This window comes from Phaenicophaeus curvirostris, chromosome 1 (genome assembly GCF_032191515.1).
Source record: "Phaenicophaeus curvirostris isolate KB17595 chromosome 1, BPBGC_Pcur_1.0, whole genome shotgun sequence".
In the NCBI taxonomy this organism is placed as follows: Eukaryota; Metazoa; Chordata; class Aves; order Cuculiformes; family Cuculidae; genus Phaenicophaeus; species Phaenicophaeus curvirostris.
Window position 1 is genome coordinate 6,188,238 of NC_091392.1, and position 20,970 is coordinate 6,209,207.

General features: G+C 40.4%; 1 protein-coding gene across 12 annotated transcripts in view; it reads left to right on the forward strand.

The window, feature by feature from the left end:
• Window positions 1-20,970, forward strand: part of CELF2 (CUGBP Elav-like family member 2) — a 378,130-nt gene that overhangs the window by 347,339 nt on the left and 9,821 nt on the right. For 6 of the 12 annotated variants that reach the window (XM_069870320.1, XM_069870053.1, XM_069870151.1 and 3 more), the window contains 3 exons: window positions 6,267-6,398; window positions 13,012-13,209; window positions 15,950-16,093. In XM_069870320.1, coding sequence (XP_069726421.1) covers window positions 6,267-6,398; window positions 13,012-13,209; window positions 15,950-16,093 — 474 coding nt within the window. The remainder of the gene's footprint in view (window positions 1-6,266; window positions 6,399-13,011; window positions 13,210-15,949; window positions 16,094-20,970) is intronic. The other 6 variants (XM_069870403.1, XM_069870727.1, XM_069870246.1 and 3 more) reach the window with 3 other exon arrangements.

Genomic DNA, 20,970 nt, shown 5'->3' on the forward strand with positions numbered 1-20,970 from the left:
AGAATTTGCCTTGTCTTGCAGGAATAAACATAGTCAGTTCTTTATCTAGGGTAGCATAAGAAGTTTCAGGCAGAAATGGGAAAGATATCAATAGCGTCTATTAGTTTAACTCCTCCTGCATGCTCTTCTGGAAGACCATCCTACTTTGTATGACATATAACAGCAGTGCTGCATAAGTATCTGTTGCCTAGCTTCTTTCTCTAACAAAGTGTGTTCTGCAGAACAGGTACATCCTCTGCAAATTAGCTCAGAATTGCCCAGCATCAGGCAATTGTCTGAGATCAAAATTTGATTAAGCTGATTACATTCAAACTCATGAGTTTGCATGGCTTGGCATTGGTTCTGTGTGCAGGATGAAAGCAGATGCCTTGTTTTCAAATCACCAGCTTGTAACACAATGTGTGGCCACAGAAAGGGCAGGATCCATCCCACAACACATTTCCCGTCTGTAAGTTCAACATCTCATCATTGGGAACAGGGGCACTTCCAGAGGGCAGTTTAGCCTGTCCTGAGTTAGAAATCTGAAGGTAAGGCGTTAGATTTGGAAGTCTCTTAATCTCGGAGGTACTTCAAAAGAATAGGTTTGACTAGACTGGCTTAAACTAATGATGAGGCTGCCAGAGGTGGGTAAATTAATCCCATCCACAGTGTACATGGCAGAGCCAAAGAAATATTTACACATCATTTCCTTTCCTAGATGCTGTTATCCTGAATCTAGTTTTCCAGCTGATGTAAGTCCAGATGATGTAAATCATCATGACTCTATGGACATAAGCTAGCCAAAAGAATGGCCAAAAATTTCCATACCAATACCAGTTGTTTATCTAGGTTGGCATCGTTTCAGGAATTGGTTTGAAAAATTATTTAAATTAAAATGGAAATGGCTCATTGCTAGTCTAGATTTCTATTAAAAAAATCTCTGACCTAAAGGTGCTACAAACTTTTACAGCAGAAATAAATGTATTGAGAAGAATAGTTGAAAAACACAGCTCCTCGCAGCCTTAAAAATCTGTATGAATGCAATATATCTAGTTAAACACATATTTCTACACTGTGTAGAGCTTCCACTCCAAATGAAAATGTGTTCTCTGACTTAAAGCAAACTCTGTTAATGATTATATTAACCAAAGGCTAGATCTTTATTCATAATGAAGCTGATCAGTAGCAAAAATTTCATCAATTAAATGGGGGAAGCACAGTCAGATCAAGAGGCTGGGGCTAGGAGTGATTTGGGTGGTTTGTTGGGGGAAGGCTGCAGCCGTGCCGTTCTCCATTTCAAGCTTCTTAATAGTAATATTTTTATTATTTGAAGGTTTATGGATGTTTATTAAAGTGGAGTTGAGTTTGGAAGAAAGAGGAGGAAGGCTGTGAGTCTGACACAGTAATGTGTGAATAGAGGGATCAATGAAGAAGAAGCAGTAAGGTCTATAGCAGTAAAACAAATGTTTTGAACATTTTCACCTTTCGTGGTTGGAGGTAGTAAAGTGTTCTTTAAAGGCTTTGTATGTGGCCAGGATGGAGAAGGCAACAGGTGACCAGCATGCAATGTACCTGCAGCAGAAAGCACAGTTTTCTATACAGGTTACTGGATGACTTTACTCTTACAAATCTAAACTGAACTCTTTATCTAATGCCATGATATTATTTTCACGTATTAGTGAATTTTTAAGGTCAATGGGGAATATAGTGAACATCATCTCTGAACTCTTGCAACAACAGCCCTGTAATTTCTGACAATAGTGTCTTGATTGAGAAACAGCCTCATTGAGAAAGTTGTCTTCTTATTCCAATGACGGATGATAGAAAGGAAAAAGTTCCTTTGAGTGGACAAAATCTTGCCTATCATGTTCTGATGTTTATCCAGGGCTTAACACTGTGATGGAAGGATTGGTGCAGCTGGTAACAAGCAGCTCTGTGCTTCACCAGCTATTGTATATTCAGCCAGCATTTATCAGGCGGGAGTTCCAGTCTGCTGAATCTCTCCCCCTAGCTTTGGTATAAACTTACAGACTTAACACTGCCTCAGAAACTTATTAAGTCCCTGATATATACAGCTTTTAAGGAATAAAGATTAAAATTCCCAGTATAAAGAGAAAAATAATACACCAAATGTTTTGGATACAGGGTGTGCCATATAGTGACACCAGAATCCTGAGTCATTTCCACTTTTTTTGTGTGTTTTGATTTTCCTCAACGTTGCACCAAATGCTGCTGCACCAGAAGGACAAAGAGGGCAATTCCTAGTAGCATTCCAGTTCCATCTGAGTACCTGGAGGCAGATGCCTACTGTTTATTAAGCAGCACCATGAAGTGATTCAGTTCAGAACAGCAATGTTCTAGTGGGGAGGCAGTTGTGAAATATTTTCTTTTAATTTATTCAGTGGCAGGTGAACATGGTAAAAAACAATTTATAAATTCTGTAGGTATCCAATCTATTTTTGTCATGTGGACAACTAAAAGCCATAAATATAGAATAACATATTTTGACACTGAATTATACTTCCTCTGCAATTACTTTGAGCAGTTGTGGAGCCCAAGAGCTTTGTGACACAGGAGAGTTATGCAGGTTCCCCCAGCATAGTGCAGTCATCTACCATTACCATGAGGCATGTGATTTTTCTCTTTTCCCTTTGGATCTCTTTGGTTATAGTTTTTTTGGCTGAAAGAAACTAGAAAAGGGGAAAAGACAGGAAGGATAGTTGTTGGTTTTAGATGGATTTCTGCATGTTCTGGGAGGACATGAGGTAAAGCCTTCCAGACGTCCTAAGCCTCCATGCGTGTCTTGTAGGATGTTCAACTTTTGTTTCATATCCCTTTAAGTTTCTTGAGGACAAGGAATACCATTGCTTCCTCTCTTAGCTGTATCTAGCATTTCTTGAGAAATTATCTCTTCTCTCAATATCTCGGACTTTTTATGGCCACTTTGTGATAGTATTTCAGCTCATTACTGTCTTCATCTTCATTTCATACGTGCAGGTCTCAGTCAAAGAGAAGGAGATAACTACTGTGGAGTCTTTCAGGAAACCTCACCCAGCAAGGTGCTGGATCTGTTCTTTACAAATGCCCTAACAAAAGGAGCTCCATTCATTACTGTTCAGCCCGTGTTCAATAAGATAATGGAAACCACACAATTTGTTCAGTTTCTTTCTCCTCAAAGAACTGATAAGCCAAAGAGGAAAAAGCATTGTCCCGGTGGATCTGTGAGACTGTTCACTGCTAAGCAGAAGAAATAGTTGCAACAACAGAATGCTGATTTCTGAGGTGCTACAGTGCCCCAACTAGTACTTTACATTGATTATATGCCAAGTCATTATTTAGGCAAACTAGGCAATCTGCATTGCAACTTAAAAGGGAGGAATCACTGAGGCAACTGCTCTATGTATTTCTGACGGAACAGAGAAACTTGATATGAAGAAAAGAAGAAAAGAAATGTTGGCCTTAGATACTAGCCATCCCTGAAGCACATGTTTGAGCAGCGAGACTATTACAAGAGCCACCACAACACACACTGCTGCGCAAGAGGGAAGGATTTAATCAGGTTTTTCTGCCTTTTCCAACAGATGTGTTGACAAACCAAAAGCGTATGGCTCTCATTCGCAGGAGTTGTTTGCCCCCAAGAGCTTTAATGTAATTTTCAGGCAGTTCCCTAGCCCTCATTTCTCTCATTTCTTAAATATATGTGTTTCCTCAAGAGAAAAGGGTAATAATCCTCTGAAACAGAAATGGATGGAATTCAGCCCAGTCAAAACCAATCAGATCCTTCAGATTTGAGGTTTATATACTTCATTTAAATGATCTGCTAATAAACGTGAACAGAAGCACAGAGAAGTGTTGGTCACAGGGAATTCACTGGCATTCTTTCACTTCATTTTTTTCTCTCTTCTCTGTTGGTGCCCACATTATCAGACAACAGTGGGTTTTTACTTGTTTTTTTTAATTACTTCTTTTTTTAATCAAAGACATTATTGGCTTCTTATGGCTTTGTGGAGAGAGATTGAATAATCAAAGCTGCTTCTATCTACAACATATAAAATTATTCAAGTTAACATTGCAGATGCTAGTCTAGAAAGCTGCCTGGAGGAGAGGGACCTGGGGCTGTTCGTTGACAGCCGACTGAACATGAGCCAGCAGTGGCCCAGGTGGCCAAGAAGGCCAATGGCATCTTGGCTTGGATCAGAAACGGCATGACCAGCAGGTCCAGGGAGGTTATTCTCCCTCTGTACTCGGCACTGGGGAGACCGCTCCTCGAATCCTGTGTTCAGTTCTGGGCTCCTCACCACAAGAAGGATGTTAAGGCTCTGGAGCGAGTCCAGAGAAGAGCAACAAAGCTGGTGAGGGGGCTGGAGAACAAGTCTTACAAGGAGCGGCTGAGAGAGCTGGGGTTGTTTAGCCTGGAGAAGAGGAGGCTGAGGGGAGACCTCATTGCTCTCTACAACTACCTGAAAGGACGTTGTAGAGAGGAGGGTGCTGGCCTCTTGTCCCAGGTGATGGGGGACAGGACAAGAGGGAATGGTCTCAAGCTCCGCCAGGGGAGATTTAGGCTGGACATGAGGAAAAAATTCTTCACAGAAAGGGTCATTGGGCACTGGCAGAGGCTGCCCAGGGAGGTGGTTGATTCACCTTCCCTGGAGGTGTTTAAGGCACGGGTGGACAAGGTGCTAAGGGGCATGGTTTAGTGTTTGATAGGATTGATAGGAATGGTTGGACTCAATGATCCAGAGGGTCTCTTCCAACCTGGTTATTCTATGATTCTATGATTCTGTGATTCTATGATTCTGTGAATTGGGGACAAGCAATGCCTCATGGAGTTTGAAGTCTCTCATCACCCACACCAGGACAGTCTTTTGTATTTTGAGTTCCCATAAATGCAAAGGTTTGGTTTTGATGGGTCATAAGGCTGTAAAGGTGGGTTATTTGTGGGTTAGAGCTTTGACTTGTTCACACAAAATGGAAAAGTTGCCTCCTTCTTTCCTTACTGGATCCTGCCAACTGCAACTGTAGAGACATCACTTTCTTGAGCGTTCACTTAGTAATCTGATATGTTTGACAGCTCAAAAGAGCAACGAGATAAAAGTAATCTTCACCATTTCACAGCTAGGTAATGAATAGGAGCAAAGAAAAGCATGGTGTAGACATGATGTGCCTCTGGTAAATCATCAACAAAACTCTGCCTTTAAATGTTCACTTTTCAGGAGATAATGCAATGTTTTAAAGGAAAAGAAAGTCTTTATGATTGATGCAGTAAAGTAGGGCTCAGGAGAAAAGCTAAAAACCTAATTACTTCTGCAGCTTTTATGAGTGTGATTCATTTGGTATAACTTCACCTACCTTTAAGTTAAGTGTTTAACTTAACTGGTTATTCAAGGCCCTTCTACAAGAGAGACACATTTTTATAATTAATCCAGCCTATCCTAGAAGAGAGGTCTTTCTAAAGTTCTTTCTTATTTTCCTATGACAAGAGAGTAACTCTTTCTCTTCCTAAGTGTGTAGTTTAGATGTATTCAGCTCAACCACCTTCATTATTCCCTTGGAATTTCAGCAGTAAGGTCCTTTTCTCCACCTGAGCCTCAGCTCATCCCTTTATTAGAGCCTTTGGGATGCATAAAGTATCATTTATGGCGTGCATATGCATGACAAGATATACAAAACCTAGGCTAAGAGCCTGCAATGAAATGGCTAGTAGTTACATTTTTTATTTGGCTGGTCATTCTGCTTTTTGTAAACTTCAGGGTTTTAATGATGTTCATGCAGTGTCCTAGAGTGGATCCATAATTACATATGTCTTGTCTAGAATAATTAAAATTTCTCTTAGAACACATGGGGCCCAGAACAGAAAGCTCTTGTATGACAAAATTAAAATGAGTAATTCTAATTTTTTTCAATGACAGAGTTTAAAATGTGGCAAAATCTCAGTGGCCTGGTTAGTTGATCAGCCTGGATTTCTAGGGTGATTGGCAAATTTTTAAGAAAGCGACCGATCCTGTACTTACTGTTTCTCTATTATGTTTGCAAATAATAGCACAATGGAAAAATTTATGATCCAGCCTTTGCAGTTCAAGGCTTAACAACACTTTCCACGAGCAAAAATGCTAGTAGTATCTTGAACAAGGCTGGTCTATTGGTCTCATTTTCTTTTTTTTTATTTTTCCTGCAAATAGTCCTGTATTTGAGCTCAGCATTACTATAAGCTGTTTTGTGATCAACTAAAAAAAACCCAAAATATGGCCTTAATTTTGTCTTTTTTTCTTTTTTCTTTTTTCTTTTAGTGGCTGCATCAACTGCTAATTCCACAGCTGGTGCGGCCATGAATTCTTTGACTTCTCTGGGTACTCTCCAAGGACTGGCTGGAGCCACTGTTGGACTGAATAATATTAATGCACTAGCAGGTACCGTAAACAGTGAGTATTTATTGCTGTGGTGGACAGCCTTCCCCAATAATGATGCCACAAAAACTATCAAATGTAAAACAATGAAATGATTATTTTTAATCTCTACACAAAGTAAAGGGGGCAAGTGGATCTAGTTCCATTCATGGTACATATGCAGTTCTGGAGTCTTTTAGTTTCACACAGTTTGCGCTGCAAAGTGAAGTCCCTTGGGTCCCTGCACAAAGACTCCTTTTCTTGCAAGGTATTTGAAAGGTAAAAGAAATATCAGAAATGATTTAGGTTATCTAGGTTATAGGACAGGCTCCTTTTTCATTTAGAGAGTCTGACAATAAATGTATCACCCCAATGTACAAAACCTCACTCGGAAATGTAGTGCTTAAGAAAGATGTTTGCCATGGAGGCTGTCCTTTAAAAATGTGTGCAGGAATTATCAAATTGACTTTAAAGATACATACTTTAAAAACGAAGGGAAGTCTTTGGCTTTTAATTGGCGAGTGTAAGCAAGGAGTGCAGTCAGTCACCTGCAATACCAGAGCATGCACATCTATCCTACTACATCTTAAACAAGCCCTGGCATCTCCAGCTAAGTAGATGCCAGTAGTTAGAACATTCTTCCTTGTACTTAGTCTTGGTCAAGATTTTCTTGAAGAAGAAGGTTTTTTTTATCATTATTATTTCTGCTATGATGACTTCACCTTTGCCTGCCATGGAAGAGATTTGTCCAGCTGCATTTCCCCCCTCCCTTTTTTTGAGCTGCTGTTGCTCCTTGCATTTCCTTTTGCAATGCAAGGAATCTATTTGGTCATTACTAGTTCATGATGTGTCATAATGTACCCCCAGGAATGGATGTCCTCCTCAGTATCTCTTGCTCGCTCTGATGCTATGCATGATGTCCTTTTTGTCACTGTTACTTGGCTGCTCACCTAATCTTTTTGTTCTGTGATCTCTGGTTGTCGTTGTTGGGAGCTGGGAAGGAAGTGGGCTAATGGATGGATGTCCATGTAGCAATGTTGAGTAGTTGCATGGGGTCCTGTGTAAAAAAGGTCTTGCTTCTGGCAAGGACATGCATATTTCACACAAACAAGTTCATAGTAAACATGACTCAAGAGCAACTTAAGGAAAGTAAGTATTAGTTTCCTTTCTTATTATTACATTAGTATCAAGGCAAGCCATTGAAAGTGGCATGCATGAAAAGCTAATTTCTCTCCTCTCATGAGCTGTCATAGTGAGAGAACTATGCTCGCATAAGTAAGAAACTATTATATGTTCTTTCCTGGTAAACAGTCATTGTGCTTTACTTGGTTTATAAGAAGTCACAATATCAACAGTGAAGTATGGCATCCCACTCCTTCCTTCCCACGAGTGCTAAGAAACCAGGCACACTGGAGCACTCCAAGATAGTGGTCCCTTCATCAAGACCAGACAAGAATGAATTACCTATGAGCTCTTGACTTTGTGGGGGAACCATTCAGCTGCACTCCTTTTAACATTTATTGATAGGCTACAGGCAAGGAGATTATGGTTTCTCAGCAAGTATTTTGAACTAATGTGCATGCAAACTTACATGTGTGTGTCATTTGAAGACTTAATGAGGTATTCATAAACTAGTAGCAAATTTCAGCCTATTTTAAGCCACCATTACTTCCAAGGATTTGTACCAGCAGTGGCTTCAGTCCCAAATCTTCTTTGTGGATGTTTTTATGGACACAGAAAATGTACATGCCTAGAATATCTGTAGTTGTATGGCACTTACAAAATGTATGTGGATATGTCTGTCTATGTATATGAGATCTAAAGAGGGGAACCTGCTTCCCCACAACACAACACAGTGTTATGACATTGTTCCTTTCAAAAGGGTGACACTGATTATCGATTGCAGGTATTTGTGATGCTAATGATGGCAAAACATTGTTCAGATTACAACAGCCCCCCCTGTCTATTTTAATGACAAGCCAGTGTTTTTCCTAGTGACATATCTGGTCCAGTTGTTCAGATTCAAAACCACCTAGGAGTTTGTCTTCAGAAAGCCTCCCGTTTCATGAGTCTGAGGGTACACACTATGCCCTGGTCACAAGCACTCCAGTAAAAACATTCATTTGGTCATGTAGATTCCCGAGGTAATTGTGCAAAGAAGTTGGAATTGAGTGACCTCCTTCTAATTGGGGAATTAACAAGAGCAATACAAAGCACAAGTCAAGTGGAGCTTAACCCAAAAATTAATCAGAAGGTGATATTGGGCTTGGGCACTGATTTACTTTACACCAAGATGTTGGGTGAGGTGCTCTTCTGCTGAAGCAATGTCTGGCTCTGTATGTGAGAATCACAAGGAGAATGTCTTCCAGGCTGAACTCCCTAGGAGACTTATCTGTTTTCTGGATACTGCTTGGGTCCATGAAAAGAAGCTGTGCTGTGGAGACTGATAGTTCTCTCATTGTAGAGAGAAGCATTGTAGATGAGGTTTGGAGGCCTTAAAAATTAAAGGAAGTGTGCTATGACAAGTTAGACTGTCTCCAAGGGTTTGGCACCAATTGTACATACATTTGGGGACTCACCCGGTCCTCCCTCAGTTGTGCTGGAAGCATCTAAAAACTTAGATGACAAAGTAGTTTGGTGGTAAATGGTGTGAAATCCAGCTGGAGGCCAGTGACAAGTGGGGTTCCCCAGGGCTCAGTGCTGGGTCCAGCCCTGTTCAATGTCTTTATCAATGACCTGGATGAAGGCATCGAGTGCACCCTTAGCAAGTTTGCGGACAACACTAAGCTGGGTGGAAGTGTCGATCTGCTGGAGGGTAGGGAGGCTCTGCAAAGGGATCTGAACAGGCTGGACCGCTGGGCAGAGTCCAATGGCATGAGGTTTAACAAGGCCAAATGCCGGGTCCTGCACTTGGGGCACAACAACCCTGTGCAGTGCTACAGACTGGGAGAAGTCTGTCTAGAAAGCTGCCTGGAGGAGAGGGACCTGGGGCTGTTCGTTGACAGCAACAGAACATGAGCCAGCAGTGGCCCAGGTGGCCAAGAAGGCCAATGGCATCTTGGCTTGGATCAGAAACGGTGTGACCAGCAGGTCCAGGGAGGTTATTCTCCCTCTGTACTCGGCACTGGGGAGACCGCTCCTCGAATCCTGTGTTCAGTTCTGGGCCCCTCACCACAAGAAGGATGTTGAGGCTCTGGAGCGAGTCCAGAGAAGAGCAACAAAGCTGGTGAGGGGACTGGAGAACAGGCCTTATGAGGAACGGCTGAGAGAGCTGGGGTTGTTTAGCCTGGAGAAGAGGAGGCTGAGGGGAGACCTCATTGCTCTCTACAACTACCTGAAAGGAGGTTGTAGAGAGGAGGGTGCTGGCCTCTTGTCCCAGGTGATGGGGGACAGGACAAGAGGGAATGGCCTCAAGCTCCGCCAGGGGAGATTTAGGCTGGACATTAGGAAAAAATTCTTCACAGAAAGGATCATTGGGCACTGTCAGAGACTGCCCAGGGAGGTGGTTGAGTCACCTTCCCTGGAGGTGTTTAAGGCACGGGTGGACGAGGTGCTAAGAGGCATGGTTTAGTGTTTGATAGGAATGGTTGGACTCAATGATCCGGTGGGTTTCTTCCAACCTGGTGATTCTATGATTCTACGATTCTATGATTCTAAGTATTAGACTGTCTCCTTTGGACACACTAATTTAAGTAATGTAACTTACAAAAAAGAATCAGAAATAATGAGGAAAAATTAATAAAGGGAGAGGAAGAGATTCTTTGCAATTAAGGACAAACACAGTGGATTCAGGATACAGGACAAATATGACACAATGTTTGTATGTGAACCCAGGGCAGTCACTTAACCTTTCTGCCCCCCTATTTACATCTGCATAACAGAGATAAAACTATTTGTGACAGATTTGAAGGTGCTTGGAAAGCACTTTAAGAGACCTTTGGACTTGCTAAGCATTGTCACTTCTCTAATATGTAGAGTAACTCAAAAAAGTAGAAGGCCATAGATGAGAGATTTCGAAAGGTTATTTCACAGAAGTGAGAAAGAGACCAGAGTTCAATATCGGACTTAGGTGCACTGGTAGAGATAATAAAGAGATGGCAGAGATGTGTAACTGTGGCTGGACCTTGTAGATTTCATAAAAATGTAAAAAAGGAGAATATAAAAAAATGTTGAGCTTTCTGCAGATCTGTTTTTCTCAGGAGGGAAGTGTATTTAGATATGTGCACGGTGGTAGTGGTATCTGTGCCCTTCCCAGAAGCAGTGCAGTGAGCAGATGCTGTCTGGCTGTAGCTAATCAGAAATCATTTGATGGGAAGGGGCTATTGATTCTAGGTGAAATAAGGGGGAGGATACTGCCCACTGCAACACAAAGCATGTTTATCTGATAGGCTGATGACTCACAAAAGATAACATGTTATCCTAATGTTTCCACTATTATCAAGTTATTTCAACACTATAATAGAAGGCGAGACACAAGCTGTTTTATCAGGAGCCTTTACTTTAACCAGTGCTGGGTGTATACATATGCAAACGACAGAAACATAAGTATGAAAACATCAGAGCAAGTGAAGGTCAGGCTCAGGATCCTATTATTATTGTTATTATTATTGTTAATATTGTTATTGTTTTTGTTATTGTTATTGTTATGACAATGTCCTGTCTTTTAAATATTGGATTGCAAGTTTTTCTTTTATACCTGGAACCATTATACAACAAATACGTGTCTCTCTTGAGCTCTGACAGAGGTTTTTGTCCATGATGCTGGCAGCCAGTACTTCCTATCATGATGCAGTGATGCTCTGAAGTGGGGTGGAAGGGAAAGAAATCTTCAAAGAGCAAGCTGTTTTATTAAGGAAAGGCTAAGAATATCACATCTCTGTCAAGTGTTTAGTCACACAAATTATAGTAATATCAAAAAGTATAATTTATGCAGTACAATTCTCTTAATTGACAGAGACTCTGGTGGAAGCAGAAAGGTGCCACTTGAGCAATTGTCCTGATTATCTGAGACTCATAGGAATACACTTTTAGAATCTACATAAGAGATGGAAGAAAACTAATAGGTCAGCATCTTTATCCTCCTCTGTCAATGCAGGATAATTCCCTGCAGTATTCCTTCTATCTCTAAATTACTCATATGATAAGGCTTATGGCACTTTCCTTGAAGATTGGTTCCCAGTATAATAGATTTCATTGTTAATTCGCTATAGTGTCCTCTGCTTAATTTCCTCACTTTTCTCCAATTTACATATAACCCCTTATTATTACTCTGAAATCAAGCCCTCACTTTCTCTTCAATGTTCCCAGCTTTTGGATCTTAAAAGGGCTCCACCAGTTACCTTTTCACCCATCATTTTGCCAACCAAAACACTACACTGTAAGAAATAGTCGCTGATGCTTCTGGATGCCCTTTTTGTCCAATGGCTGATTTACTGTACTTTGAGGAGACTAATTAAGCCCTTTTAAACTTTTTTTGAGTTCTTCACCTAAAAACTGGGGTGCATGGGATGGCTAGTCAGGCAGAGAATGTGGCTTTACTCTCAGTCCTGGTGAGTGCTTACTCCTCCAGTTGGCACCAGTAGGAAGTGTGGGCGGTGAGGAGGGCTTTGAACTCTACCACTCCTTCAACTGCCAAAAAGAATGCAGCTCTAACAGGAAAAAATCTTCTTTTCTGGAATTTCTGAAAAATGTAGGTGTTAGCATTGTTGACTTCAGCATGTCTCATTTAAGAGCCATGATGATGAACAGAAGCCATGGAGAGAGGCTGTAGCCCAGGAGTTCGTCCACCATCAAGTCAGAGTAGCAAAACTTCTTTTGCAGACAGCATTGTTTGCCCAGATGAGGGATGCTATTTTCCACGCAGCTAGCAATCCAGTCTGAAATTTCCTCTCTGGCAGTCATCCCAGCTAAGTTAATCTGATATTTATCAGGACGTAGAATTGCTTTAAAGAAAAAAATATTAAGCTGTTCTGCTTCCAGTGAGAAGTAAAGAAAGTCATTGCTAGAATTGGATGCTTTTGTGTCTTCCTGAAAGATGCCCGGTCTGATGAAGCAATTTTAGTGACTCCAAAAGTGCTGCTGTTCATCTCCTCTGGAGTAACTGGAGGAGGAGGGTAAAAGCTCAGAGCATCTCAGTCCATCTTCCTTCTGCAAACCTAAAGGATTAAGCCTGTAATTTTATAAAAGGTTGTTTAAAAATGCTAATAATTAGGGTTCTCTGCTGACTGTGTATAAGCAAAACATTTCTGATATGGTGTGGTCATGTCCCGTTCATAAAGACCCTGGTAGGAAATTGTTGGTTTCCTCGCAGACCGGTTTTTTCCCAGTGGCAAGGATGCAGCTCTGCCAGCTTCAGATACCCTCAGCAGAAGCATGGGTGTCAAGGACGGTGGGCAGAGATGCTTTCAGGAGCACCAAGCTGTAGTACTTGCCAGTAGCAGGCTGCATGCAAGTCCGTTTGACTGTGCAACCCTTGTGCTAAAGTGATCCTGATGCCAAAGTCGTGTTTCTTTGTTTTCAGTCCCATTTGGTGAAACGCCGAGCTGCATGCACTGCCATCATTGTCAGTGTCATATAATACCAACAACTTTCGGAAAGCACTAATGAACAAGTGCAATTTCTTTTCTCTATTGTTGGGTTTTTTGTAAAGTTGCTCAAATGCTCTCAGGTATGGCGGCCCTGAACGGAGGACTCGGCGCAACAGGCTTGACGAACGGTACGGCCGGCACGATGGATGCGCTCACCCAGGCCTACTCAGGAATCCAGCAGTACGCTGCCGCCGCGCTGCCGACATTGTACAGTCAGAGCTTGTTGCAGCAGCAAAGCGCTGCAGGCAGCCAGAAGGAAGGTAAGTGCCTGCTGCCAGCAAAGCAAGTCCCACACCAAACAAACTATGTTCAGCATAACCAGCATTGTGCGCTCGTTTCTTCTTTAACGAAGGATGCCAAGTAGCCTAATCTTTGCATCTTTTCAGGTTTTTTCCTGTTTAGTGTTATTACTTTCTTTAACCTCTAACGTAATTCATTTTTTAACCATCTGTCCTTCAAGTTATACTTTACTGACCATACTTTCTTATATAAAAGTATTTACCAACTACCATATAAAAAGGCATTGGTACCAAAAGTCATCCCTTTATGGGTGCCATTCTCTCTTCTGATTTCCGTTTTCTGTGATAATGGGTTTGATCTGATTAGGTTTAAGATTTTGATTTAATGACAAGATCCGATTTCACTTTGAGTGATTCTTTTCTTAATTGTGGGTCTTACGGGGAAGCAACTAAGTGAATGATTGCCCCCTTTTCCCGGGCCAACAGCAAATAAACTGCAGGAAGTTACTGCTAAGAATAAATTAATACTAATTACAAGATGTTTAGGAAAATGAGGTTATCTTTTTCGCCTCTACCATTCCCCTGCACACTTCCCGGGCATTTGGGTTTTTTTTTTTTAGTTTTCAGTGCTTTCTCTCATCCTGATTTCCAGCTAATTTGAGAAGGATAGGAAAATATTGCATGCTTTCTAAGATTGTATCTGGTTTGTCACTACTGTTCTTGCCAGGGCTAAGCTTTGGAAATAAACCTAGTATAAACCCTCAAGAGAAACTTTTTGTCCTCTTTTAAAATAGTATCTTGCACTGTTAGGGGAAGTGTTTCTTAGGAAGGCAAATTTGGCATTCCCCCAGCTGGCTATTGATTAGGGACACTGCAGTTAAAACGTATATTTCCTCTGAATTCTTTATTTCATTTACTGCTAACATCTTGGATCATTTAAAGTGCACTCTGTATTTATCTTACATCTCGCTCTTTTTGGTCAATGGCAACAGACTATTTGACACCAGAAAGGACTTGTTTATTTAATGTCATTGTAAGATACATATCGGAGGATAGTTTGATTTTTTTCTAACTATTTTAGTTTTTCCTGTTTATGAACACTGATATCAACTATAGCTTGCTTTTTATTATTATGAATTGGCAGTATCCCTTTGAAAATAAAATCTTTCTGTCTTTGTCAGTAAGGGATTAAGTTTAAGACAGAAAATTCTGTCACTAAATCCTGACAACTATGTTTTGTGTCTTAACATGATTTCTGATAGAATGGTAATGAGTCTGGAGTGGTTAAAGATAAAAAAGTGCCAGAGAACAATGATATATGAATAGCAAATGCTGAAGCACAGTCATCTACCTTATGCATGCGCTCTAAATTGTTGTTTAATAAGTTTTTTCTTACTATTTTAAAAAGTATTATTTTCTGGATAAGGTAGTTCACTTACAGTAAGAACAAATAACTTCCACGTGGCTTTTTTTTTCCTCCTTTTTTTAACCCCTCAAAAATTTGTTTTCTTTTTAAAACCACTTTTTTTTTTTTCTAATCCAATTATCCTTTCTTTTTGGGCAAACATTGCAACCTTTTCCTTCAGGCTGAGAGTAGCCAGCCTGGTTCTTCTGTGTGGGAGAGGTGAGGCTTCATGACTCTCTTGTGGAAGGTTCTTCATAAATCTGATGCACCCTTTCCTCTTCCTCTCCAGAAAAACAAGGTCATCACGTCTGAGGCACACTTAAGTTCCATTAAGCAAGGGACTACTTAAACATGTTACTCTACATGTGGTTTACCAGAAGTGTTTGTTCCCTTTGTGTACCACTTAAGCTTCTGGTGTCTGCATGGGAAGAGCACATGTCTGGATCCATCACGTTTTTCCAGGCTCTCATTACTCTTTACTAGTATCTTATTGTAAAGAAGAAATTGAGCTAGGGGGAAAAAATAACCTATTATTGGTATGAGTATTTAAACCAACAGCGCTAATAATGTGTATCTCAAATACTGGCTGTTAGAAAAACATCCATAACACCTTTGTGTTTGCACCTTTCCTTGCTAACTTAACTTCATCTAAAGACACTTTGATTTCAACCCAACTACTTTATTTTGAACTATTTTTAAAGACTTTCTTTGCAAAGGTTCTTCCAGGAGACAAAGATTCCCATGGGGAATTTGTTTTTTGTTTTTTTTAAAAAAAAAAGGCTGTCATTTTGAAAAGAGTCAGTACAAATTTAATTGAGTTTCTTTCTCTCTCTGACTTCCCTAATTTCCAAGACACAATGCTTGCTTTCTCTTATCCTTTTTATCCCATCTCCTCAGTTTTCTGCTCTTTGAGTTTATGTCTGTGATACTCAACTCTGAGCTCAGCTCATTGCATTTATGTAAGTTCCCGTAACTTAAATTAAACCGACAAACCCATGCAGCTGTTCGAGACAGCAGAGGACTCCTTGTGCAGTTCTTGAGGTACTGTGAGGGAGTGATACATTGTATACCTGTTTTTCTAACCTCCATTGCACTGAAAGAAACTCATAAATTGAAGAGGCTGAAGTTTAATTTCTTCTGTAGTAGAGTCATCGAGTAAACACTTTTCATGATAGGATGGTCTAAAGAGCTGCATTTCAGCTCTGTTCCTTTGATGATCCACTTGCTTTTGTTCCTTCAAAGCTGGAAAGTGAAATGCTTTCTGACCATCACCATCAGTAAGTATTATGGGAAAACAGATGAAATATAGCACTTATAATAGCTATTTTCTTACTTTGTTTGTTTGTTTTCCTAAAGGTCCAGAAGGGGCAAACCTCTTTATTTACCACCTCCCCCAGGAGTTTGGAGACCAGGACATTCTGCAGATGTTCATGCCTTTTGGAAATGTTATCTCTGCTAAAGTCTTCATTGACAAACAGACCAATCTGAGCAAGTGCTTTGGTATGTCAAATTTAATAAATCGAATAGTAAAAACCACATGCACTGTACTGAAAAGGGGCCAGGAAAGAAAATTAACAGCAATGTGAGAAATGTCATACTGGAATCTCATTCCAAAAATAATGGACGGTTAATCCTTAAATGAGCAGGAAGATGCACAGACAAACTATTTCTAGCTAAAAACTGTGCATGAAGAAACAATAATAATCTTCCAGTCTGACATCTCGCACGAATGTGTCAAGTACATGAAACTAATTACACCCTACATGGGGGAATGTCATTTAGTATACTATTAAACTGCCTTATTATGGATACCTAATTATTCTCTATTGTATATTTGAGCCACTTAAAAATGCTCTATGTTTAACCCATTACTTCTACATCACAAGAAATTCGTTCTTCTGAATTAAGTACAAGGTTTTGCAATTAGTGATTGAATGGTGTGTACATGTAGTTCAGAATGCTTTTCAGACAGTTGATGTCTAGATATGCAACTCCAGCTGTGGCACGTGGGCTTCAGCATATTATGGAAGCATCCCCTTACCTTAGGGCAGGGATGAAGACACAAGATGAGTGTCAAGTTTCCCAGAGAACACTTTGAGCTGCCAAAAAATTAGATCACAACAGAGGAGAAGATGAAATGTTGTTATAAAACAAGTTCTAGGGTTGATTAAGTAGGCCGATGCATTTTGGATAGCGTTGATGCACCAATTCAGTGTTTTGGTGGAGTGGAGTACAGAATATAAGCGAATGGCAATCTGTTAGGTTATTGGTTTGATAATTGTGGTCTTATGCAAGACATGAAGAGAGACTTGGAAGAGGAAAGAATCTCTTAAAGAAACATTTTATAAGGTTTGACTTGAAGGATTTGGGGTTGCTGGTTGATGAGTAGCTCAACATGAGCTGGCAATGTACACTCGCAGCCCAGAAGGCCAACAGTATCCTGGGCTGCATCAAAAGAAGTCTGGCCAACAGGTCGATGGAAGTGATTCTGCCCCTCTGTTCCTCTCCTGTGAGACCCCATCTGGAGTATTGGTCCAGTTCAGGAATCCTCAACATAAGAAGGAAATAAAGGATATGGAACTGTTGGAACAGATCCAGAGGAGGGCTGCAAAGGTGGTCAGAGGGCTGGAGCACCTTCCTTATGAGGACATGCTGAGAGAATTGGGCTTGTGCAGCCTGGGGAAGAGAAGGCTCTGAGGAGATCTTATAGCAACTTTCCAGTGCCTGAAAGGGGCCTACAAGAAAGCAGGGGAGAGACTATCTACAAAGGCTTGTAGTGATAGGACTAGGGGCAATGGGTATAAACTGGAGAAGTGCAGATTTAGACTAGGCATAAGGAGGAATTTCTTCACCATGAGAGTGATGACGCACTGGCACAGGTTACCCAGAGAAGCTGTGGCTGCCCCATCCCTGGAGGTGTTCAAAGCCAGGTTGGATGGGGCCTTGGGCAGCCTGATCTAGTGGGAGGTGTCGCTGCCCATGGCTGGGGATTTGGAACTAGGTGATCTTTAAGGTCCCTTCCAACACAAACTGTTCTATGATTCTATGACTTAAAATACTGGCACTTCCATAAAAGTGACAATGTAGCTGTATGTATGATAAAAGAGTAACCAGTCCAGACAATGTCCAAGTTTCCAAAATTCTTTTGTACTGACAGTGTTGATCTTTGCCCAGCACCATCCCTTAATTCTGAAGTGCCTCCATTAACCATAGTACATGTTTCTTAGCTTGCACATCATTACTTGTTTTTAAAGTCTAGGTTTTGTTAAAACGTGTCTGTCTAAGGATTTATCTCCACCAGAGCCATTCAAGAGCCCCACAGCTATTGGGCTTTAACCCATCTTGAAAAGGTTTTAATTTATCTAAATAGACCCAAACAGTTAAATCCTTTCAGTGAATGGTTGTGATGTTCTTTCTGGATTTTTCCATAGCCTTTCAATTCATTTTGAAGCATTTTGACCCCTTTAAGCTTTACAAAATATTGTTCATATCTAGACTAATATAGCCCAGCATGTTTCTGCAACGGGTTTAAACAGTCCCTGAGGTCGCAGCAAATTTGAAAAGTGGAATTGAAATGGTCTTACTATTGATTTGGAATGAATTCAGTTAGTATGTTGGGATGACAAAGTCATTGTTAAGGTCTCCAGGAATCTTGATGAAATGTCAAATCAAGCTTTATTAATCAAAATGCAGCAATTGTGGTAACTGGTGAAAGAACATAGATTAGTTAGTGCCGGCAGCTCAGTTCATCAACTCAGTTCCCACACTTGCTTTTTGTGGGTTTCCTTTTACTCTTTGATTACATACTTAAACATTTGTCTGGATTTATGGGACACAGTGACATAACTTAGAGTGATGCACTGAGGTTATCTTATTTGAGGAAAAAATGGAGGAATGAACACCCAATGGATGGAGGAGTCCTCTGCCTTTTTGGCATCAGTCAGCTTTCACTAACATTTCAATTTCTCATTCTTCCTCCCCAGATATTCTGCCACCAGTGAGAGAGTTCTACTTTAAAAACAAAAAGTACCGCAGTGGCAGAGGAAGTTGAGATTTTCTGATTCAGTAGGTGACTACCTGTGTGATGCTGCTAATCACAGGCAAAGCCAGAAATAAGCCTGCTAGTTTAACATACTAGCATACTCTGTATGTACCTCCTCAGCTTTGTTAGCAAGAGTTGTCTGTTTGTTGTTTCAGTCCCATATTTGTGTTTTAGAGAGCTTTATCTTTTCTCTGTTTTCCCACCCAACAACTAGCACAATAGTGCATCTGAAGAACCTATTTCTCTCTTCTGTCAGTCATTGCTTTTGGTACAGTTTGGGCTTGGGTTTTTTTGTTCATCTGGTTTTGTCTTTTTTTTCCCTTGTAGTAATAATAGCAGTAGTAGTAGTAGTAATAGTGTTAATAATAATAACAACAATAACGTTTTGCACGTGTTTGGTGCTTACTATTCTGCAGTTTCCAATCTCCTGCCCAAAAGAGGAGGAAGGAGAAGGATAGGTTGAACAGCAGAAAGGCGTAAAGATTGTCCAAGGCTGTCCACTGGCATAATGGAGAAGGGAAGATGCATTCTGAGTGAGCCGTAGGGTAGTGATATATAGTGATGAAATTTTATGTAACACTGCTTCTCAAAATGAAAAATTACTTTTCTTTACAGAAAATGGACTTCAGTATTATTTGTGTGCTTGTCCACCTCAAATGAATGCTGAAAACAGTAAAGGGTGATGAGGAAGACAGAGCAGTCTGTTTAACTTCTGGAAGTGCTCTTCCATGAGTTCTCATGAGCTCTAGTTTATTCAGCAGACAAAGGGTTTCACTCTTCAGACTTATCTCACATCTTTCATAAACCTGAGAATAACAGAACAGAGAGATGTAAAAGTAAGGCAGGGGAAGGGGGACCCAATGACATCAGAGCATACTGTATGCCTCAAAGCAACATTGATATTCAAAAAATTAAAATATTTATCCCGAATATAGAGATAATTGGCTATTTAAAACAAAAATCAGAATTGTCATGACAACGTCTTTGAAAATTGATAAGAAACATCATCCCATCCTCATGTAATCTGTGGTTTAAAATTCAGACAAAAAAATGATGAATGAGTGCAATCAGAAAAAGATAAATAAAGCAAGAAGATGTTAGATTCTTCTGTAAGCTTTATAAATGAAGGTTCTCGATAAGGGAGAAGATGAAAGTGTAACAGGCTAATGTAGATATAGCATTCTGTGTAGAGACAAATTGTGAATCAGAATAACAACTAAGTGATAAAGACTGATTCCACTGATGCAGCACAGAGGTTGTATGTTTGAATTTGTGGCTGATTGAAGGAAACTTTATTAGTTAAGAGACATATAATGAGGTGATTTGTCTCATCCCTCTAGAAGATAAGCATAACCTGAGCTAATTCTTCTTCTGTCATCACTGGAGGTGTCTAAATTGGTGATGTGGATGGTGGGTGGAAACGCTTGGTTCTCTTCATTCACCATTCATAGATTCCATCTAAGTGACTGGTTTAGATCAGTTCCTTAATTTTCAGGTGGCTAAAACTAGCTAAGAAGAAAAGGAACTAAGATGATGAGACCATTCCAATCGCACTTAAGAGAACAAAGTGGAAGTCAGTAGAGCTGTAAAGCAAAATGATGAATTGTCAAGGTGGGAAGAGTAGGTACATCTTAGTTGTGGAGCACCTGCCTGGGAAGTGCTACAGCTGCCTTCAAACTCATGATAGATATCCTTTCTGTTCCTGAGACAATCCTAGAGATCAAGGCTGAGATCTGTAAGCGGATAGAATAAGACACAAAAGTGCGGTGCTAAGTCAGTCATTGGAGTCACGTGAGCATATACGATCTCCTAGAAGAAAATAGGGTTAAGGAAGGAAGGAAGAGAGGGAGTGTTTAAGCTTCTGGGGGTATGGCAGAAATATTATGAGGAAATGATCAAGTGGAGAAAGTGAAGAAGTGACAGGGATTACTAAAACCAAGGAAGGTACGGAAGAATATTGATTATCCTCTAAGGAGGTAACAAATAATCAACCACAGAACAATGTGAATAGAGCACGTTGGCTTTAGCCAGGAGAAAGTTTGCAAAGATTTAAGTGAGAAATGTTTTTAAGTGAAAGGAGCAGAAGTTAGTCTGGACTGTTAGGAAAGAGTCTTAAGTTAAATTGTTCAGAAAAGTTGATTTAAGGTGAAACCGTAGGGAAGGTCTATGAAGTAGGACAGCCAGGCAAGGACCAGATGACTTAATAAGAGGTGTTTTTTTCTGTACAATGGGGAAAGTGTATCATTCTGACATTGAAATTGTAAGAGGTCAGCAGTGTGAGGTAAGCAAAAGCCATAAAAGAACACGTTGAAAGGATGGTAAAAAGGGGTTATGA